Source organism: Sinocyclocheilus anshuiensis, unplaced genomic scaffold (assembly GCF_001515605.1).
Source record: "Sinocyclocheilus anshuiensis isolate Anshui unplaced genomic scaffold, SAMN03320099.WGS_v1.1 scaffold411, whole genome shotgun sequence".
In the NCBI taxonomy this organism is placed as follows: domain Eukaryota; kingdom Metazoa; phylum Chordata; class Actinopteri; order Cypriniformes; family Cyprinidae; genus Sinocyclocheilus; species Sinocyclocheilus anshuiensis.
In genome coordinates, this window is record NW_015549608.1 from 182,368 (window position 1) to 189,423 (window position 7,056).

Consider the following 7,056-nt stretch of genomic DNA (forward strand, 5'->3'; position numbering starts at 1 on the left):
GCCAAGAGAGCACTGCAATAGTCCAGCCTGGACAGAACAAGAGCTTGAGCAAGGCTTTGTAAATGTCACCCATTACTTCCTCACTTACTAAGGATTTTGAGCTGTGTCTGGAGGGCGGCAGGAAGTGACGCACACTGGTGGGTGTTTCCTTCTCGATGGAGTGCCGGCGCTGGGTGAGCTGACGTCTCTCCGGCTGCGGCGTGGACGAGATGGGCAGGAACATGGGCGGAGCTGAGAGAGAGAGGACGATAGAGACTCATTATTTAACACTGTTATCAATCAAACTGACAGTAACTAGCAGGCACTGCAGTATGAAACAAATCAAAAACTGGACTTAAATGACCTCTGGTTTTACTGTGAACAGCTATCAGTGAGAATAATGGTCTTAAAGGGGACATATGATGCTTTTTTAAAGATCATTATTTTGTGTATTTGGTGTAACAGAATATGTTGACATGCTTTGGTTTTGAGACTTTAGTCTTTGCAACTTTAGGGATCTTATCTATTCACGAACAGCTTGTAACACTCCAAAGAGAAAGGAAAACTTGAAATCGCATCATATGACCCCTTTAAATGAACACTTGCTTTAGTTTTAAAGCCAGCAAAAAAGGTCATAAAACATATCTTGCCAGTCGGCTTGGTAACTTTATTAAGAGCTAGAACATAATAAATGCTTTAAATCAGTTTGTGAAAATTATAATCTGGACCGAGACATAAAGTAGAGGCCTGTTGACTGTACATTATCCTTCTCATTTTACTCAGGAACTAATAAAAATAAATGGACATTAAATATAGATTATTTATTTATTTTAAATTTAATTTAAAAGAGAAGAGAGGATTAAGTAATATTAGCAGAGTTATTTTAGTATTATTTATAATTATTAATATATTGAATTAGCTTTTTTGTTTTCAGTGAAATTTTTTTTTTTTTGAATATTTGACATTTATCTATTTAGATTTATTGTATTTTTATTACAGTTTTAGTAATTATGTACTTCAACTTCAAAATTTATATAAGTTTATATTTTTACTTTTTCATTTTAATTTAAAATGTAGTAATTTTGTCATACGGTTTTATATCTTTTTTATATTTCTATATAGTTTTAATTTATTTTTATTTTGGTTTTAGTCATTGTTCATCTTATATTATTTCAGTTAGTTGCCAAAGTAACATTTCTATTTTTTTCTGCAAGTTTTTCATCTAGTATTTATATTTTATTGTATTTCAGCTTCATTTCAATTACCAAGAAAACATTTTAATTGAAATTAAAAATTTAATTACAAAAAAAAAATTATGAAAAATCATTACAATTATTAAAATAATAATAAAAAAACATTTATTACTAATTTTATTTTATTTATTTATTTTTTTTATAATTTTAGTTTTACTAAACAATAATAACACAGAATATGGGACATGAAACTATGAGTTTAGGAGACTAGTTACCATGAACAATAGTCAAATATACAGTTTAGCACCATTATAAAAATATATATGACTAATGCTATGATTAACCAATTACACTAAAATATTTTAGAGAGCTGTGTATTAAAATATATATTTTTTTAAATAAAAATAAATAAGTGTGCATCAGGAACGACTCACTTTTCTTGCTCAGGACGGATTCTGGTGACGTGTCGTCCACCATCGATGTGGAGATGCTAGAGCAGCTGGCTGACCTTTGACCTAAGGTCTCGTCCTGAACGAGATAGCACATCACTGAAGATAACTGGCTTACAGAACGAGTATATGGCCAAAAACGATGTGTATAACAGTCCTCACGTCTGAATCAGAGCTGTCCAGTTCAGCCAGAGTCGGTGCTTGAAGCCTTTTCCTCTGAAAGCCGCCGGAGCCTTTCTGCTGAAGCGACACGCCATTGGCCAACAACAGCGTGCTGGAGGCCTTCCTCGCCCCATCCGAGGAGGACACGTCTGTAGAAAACAGCACAGAACATGTACATGAAGAGCAAAAAGAGACACAAAGAAAATTAAGTATGTTTTACAAAAAATGGTATTTATTTTGACAGAAATAACACCATCCTGTATCATATGTGACCCAGGATCACAAAATTTAAATTTTTGAAATTGAGATTTATACATCATCTGAAAGCTGAATAAATAAGCTTTCCATTGATGTATGGTTTGTTAGGACAATAGGACAATATTTGGCCGAGATACAACTATTTGAAAATCTGGAATCTGAGGGTGCAAAAAAAATCAAAATATTGAGAAAATCATCTTTAAAGTTGTCCAAATGAAGTTCTTAGCAATGCATATTACTAATCAAAAATTACGTTTTGATATATTTACAGTAGGAAATGTACAAAATATATTCACGGAACATGATCTTTACTTAATATCCTAATGATTTTTGGCATAAAAGAAAAATCAATAATTTTGACCCATACAATGTATTGTTGGCTATTGCTACAAATATACCCCAGCGACTTAAGACTGCTTTTGTGCTGCAGGGTCACATATTTGCAGAATGAAACCCAGTACTTGTTTCTTACTAATTTTGAGGTGCTGATTCCAAAAATAGTGGCTTTTACTCGTTCACGTCACACTTTCTCACAAAATATGATGCATTTTGTAGCATTTTAGTTTTTTTAAAAGCATCTGTTGGTGAAGAAGTCTTGTGTTCTCCCTTAATCAGCAGAAAAACTGACACAAAGTCACGATTCCTGTCTTCATCTGAGCCGGATCACAAGGATTTGTTCAATTCTCAGCAGGTATGACATTATTTTAAGCCTAATCCTGATTTCAAGGTTTGAGTTATGGCCAGTGAGAGTGAAAATGCAAACATGAGCCAGAAGTTTTCTGCTACATCCAAACAGAAAATGACAGATTTTGTGAAAAATCTTTGTTTTTAAACTTACATTTGGCATTAAACAGACTATTTGAACATATTTTTCCACAGATGTTATGTTAAATGATACATGTTGGAAAATTCTTTTCATCATTAAAAAACTTTTGACATTTGACAGTTTTTTTATTTTGATTTTGATAAGTGCATTAAAACTGATACATACGTATAATTTGAAAAATCCTAATTCTGTTTTTGTGATGGAAAGTTTTTATTGATATGTTTGAACTCAGCATCATCAAATTAGGTAATAAGGTCTTGTTATTTGCAAATCAGCAGAAATGTTGTGAGATACAGGAATGTGTTATGATTACCAAAATAAATCAGTTGCTTTAGTAAAGAAAACACTTTTTACAGTACTTTACCCAACCGTCAGACATTACAAGGAATCTTACTTTTTAGATTTTTATGTCTGTTTTGTTGTTTTGCATAGTTTTACATTTCTGCTATTTCAGAATAAAATGTGAGGTGTACAAAATAGATTTGATCAGGTCCTAAAATACAGCACTAACAGAGTCAATAGAAACTATAATCAGCACAATCTGCACACAGACACAGAACAAACACGAGCACATGAAACGTCAGCACAGATGAGAGCATGTGTGACGTAAAGACAGAATATCAAACACTATATCGCTTACAGTGGGGTCCAAACCTCTGAGACCACTAGTGAAAATGATGCATTTCTATTTGTGTCTCACTGGAGCTACATGAGCATAAACCCGATGATCATGTTCTCCAAAGAGCTTCAGTGAAGGAAAATCTGACCATCTATACAAAGAGTCACATGATCAATGCTTAGAGCACAATCTGAATTAATTACGATTAATTTGACATTGTAACTTTTCTTAATTTACAATTCCAATTAAATAAAAACTGCATTTCCACATGGTCTCAGACTTTTAGACCCAATGTGAGCATTTGAGTGAATTTGGAACATTATAAAGTGTGTATAAGGCGGTATTGATAAAATGGCATAACAAACACTGATACTTTCATGATTTTTTGGTACAATGGTTGTACTTTAGCATGTAAATACCATGGGATATAAATATAGTAATCACTCGGTACAGTGAGTCACATATAAAAGCAAACGATGCACTTTTCTAAACGTGTGCTATTCTTTCCTTAAAACACATAACAGCTGCTTTGACATTTTGTTACTAATGCAAAGACATTCAGATATCTGAAGTGTGACTGAAGTGTCCAAACCCTATGTGAAGCTGCTGTACCATAGTACTGCTATAAAACTTTAAAGTCCAGCCGCTACTGAAGAACACAAGCTTTCCTCTGTCTGTGGATCCTGAAAACCCTCAGATTCAATTCTGCGCACTCATCCTCTTAGATGAGAACCCTTTCTGTGTGACTCTTTCTATAAACATCTGCTGTGAGCAGCTCTCAGATCAGCATGCATTACATCTTATAACAACATGAGTAATTACATATCACAAGACAGTTATTTCAGCGATATGAAACATGAAATAGTGTAAATATGAAATAATCTCCTGAATGTCAGCTCTTTACTGATCCCATACGGAAATGTAATATATGACATGTATTGCCCTATATCAAGAGTGATATTGCCATATATGTTACCTATAAGGTGATTTATAATTTTTACATACGTGTGTCGTACATTCTCTGGATAGATGAAGATATAAGTTTATAACATATATAAAATCTCCAAAGTTAAATCTGTATATGTACATAATATCTATATAATGATTATATGTAGCAACCATATGTCAACAATGTATATTTTATTCATATGTGACCCTGGAGCACAAAAGCAGTCTTAAGTCTCTGGGGTATATTTGTAGCAATAGCCAACAATACATTGTATGGGTCAGAATTATTGATTTTTCTTTTATGCCAAAAATCATTAGGACATTAAGTAAAGATCATGTTCCATAAATATTATGTAAATTTCCTACCGTAAATATCTCAAAACTTAATTTTTGATTAGTAATATGCATTGCTAAGAACTTCATTTGGACAACTTTAAAGATGATTTTCTCAATATTTAGATTTTTTTGCTCGAGACATGCTAAGACGCCGAATGACTGCAAGAAAACAGGCAAGGATTTAGATTCACAACAGCAGAAGATCGTTCATTCAGTAATACTCATTGTAGATATTGGTTATAGCCAGATCAGACTTGCGATTGAGACATTTCATTCATTTTCAATGTATGCAGACGGACTGAATAACACGAGACGGTCGTGATAATATCAGCCATGTATGAAGCAGATATACGCCACACACAGAAGCTGGTACTTGTGTGGCTGCTGCGTTGCAATCAGAGCAAACCTCAAGACGGGTTTGTTTCTGTGATTGTTCATCTCATTTGAACATCACCAAGTCTGATTCCAACATCGAGCTGTAAGCGTGTGCAGTGACCTTCATACATGATCCACAATGCACATTCAGCTGCTTTAAATGACCTGCCGTTTACGTCCATCTCCAGGAGTAAATGCACGTACAGCACTGTAGGCATGTGTGTGTTAAAGTCTCACCAAATCGACTTCTACGGATCATATCGGGCGACACGGGCCTCAGCTTCCTCTCGGATTTGATCTCCTCCAGAATGCGCTCATGTAGGCTGGGAGGGCGTTCGGCCTGCGGTTTGAGTTTACGCGCCGCCACCTGAAATCACACGCACATATCATGGAGTATTTTAGAAAGAGTTGCATGAGTAAATTTAATTTACCTTGTCACAAGAATCATGCACTGCAGACAGCACATGCAAATCAGTCTCGGTGTGTGTATGAAGTGAATAAGCAGCACTCACGGGGTTGAGGGGGGGTCTGGACCTGATAAACTCCAGTATGACCTCGTGAGCGCTCTTCTTTAACCTGGGAGGAATATCTCCATTCACCTGAGACAGAAAGAGACCGACAGAGATCTGAACACACACACACAGTTTTAAACCATAGAGACTGTAAAAATGCTACTTTAAGAACAGCAAGTTTCCTTATTATATATGGTGAAAAACTGTAATAGCTGTAATTTTACATAAAATATTGTTAAATGTACAGATTTTGGGAAAAAAAAAAACGAACAGTCGTCTTATAATTTACAGTGAAAAACCGTAAAATGACATTCCCATATTTCTCTGTGTGACACTGTTATTAAAATAATCATGCTTCCCTTTAGTTTTTGTTATTATGTGCATTTATGTTTAATCTTATGTTGTTTAATTAATGTTTATTGAATTATTTTAGTGTCATGTGTGTTACCATGATGGTGTTTTATATATTAGCATTTACTTCAGCTTGTGGAAAGATTACTTGTGATGAACTAATTCATCACGTGGCTCTTTTCCCCATCTGTATTATTACAGTGGTCATCAGTATATTATACAGGTACAAAATAGATTTTATTACTTTAGATTAATAAAATTAATGAAATATATAGTTGTTGTTGTTTATTTTTTACCGCAAATTTAATTTAAACCTGCAATGCCGCAGCCGTATTTTACCTCAGATTTCACAGGTTTATTTTTTACAGTGTAGCACAGACTCATTTTGGGTGTAAACATCATTAATCCTCTTATAATTGCAGCCACTGTCTATTAATATAATTTAGATATAGTTTATGTCATGAACAGGCACCAGATATTTAGCAATTAATATTTGTTTTGAATGCAACTTCTGAAAATGTTTATTAGATCTTTGATAATTAAGTTAATGTGTAGTTTGCATGCCTCATACTGTCATGTGCTTGTCTCTGTTTAGTTCCTGTTTTCCCCTATTTGGTTCAGTTCCTGTTCTCATTTAGTTAATCATCGTTTATTCTGTTCACCTGTTTTCATGGAGTTCTCCACCTGTTTCAGTTTTGCCTAATCACGTTCCATGTTTATATACCCTGTGCTTTCCTCAGTTCCTTTGTCTTGCTTTAAAGTTACGTTGTGGATGTGTGGTTGTCAGTGTTACCCTCTTTGTTTGTTAATAAAAGACTCACCTTTGGATTACCCCTTCGCTGTGTGCCTCATCTACCCACATCGTGACAGAAAGCAAGACCACAAAAACGGAAAGTGAGCGGCGTCTTTTTCCCCGTGTTTGAGTTCCGCCTTTTTGATAGTTTTTGTTTTCCTGTTTTTTCCCTCCGGCATGGAAGGCGCCGCACGTTTTGCCGCTCCGAAGACGAGCCTGCCATTGACCCAAGCCCGCCGGTCACCGCAATGGCAA

General features: G+C 34.8%; 1 protein-coding gene across 1 annotated transcript in view; it reads right to left on the reverse strand.

Annotated features, from left to right (window-relative positions):
* LOC107659090 (protein spire homolog 1-like) overlaps positions 1-7,056 on the reverse strand; it is a 30,653-nt gene that overhangs the window by 4,205 nt on the left and 19,392 nt on the right. The window contains exons 8-12 of the mRNA XM_016447915.1: positions 5,658-5,744; positions 5,383-5,512; positions 1,784-1,932; positions 1,607-1,700; positions 89-231 (exon numbers count right to left, since the gene is read on the reverse strand). Of these exons, the coding sequence (XP_016303401.1) occupies positions 89-231; positions 1,607-1,700; positions 1,784-1,932; positions 5,383-5,512; positions 5,658-5,744 (603 nt within the window). The remainder of the gene's footprint in view (positions 1-88; positions 232-1,606; positions 1,701-1,783; positions 1,933-5,382; positions 5,513-5,657; positions 5,745-7,056) is intronic.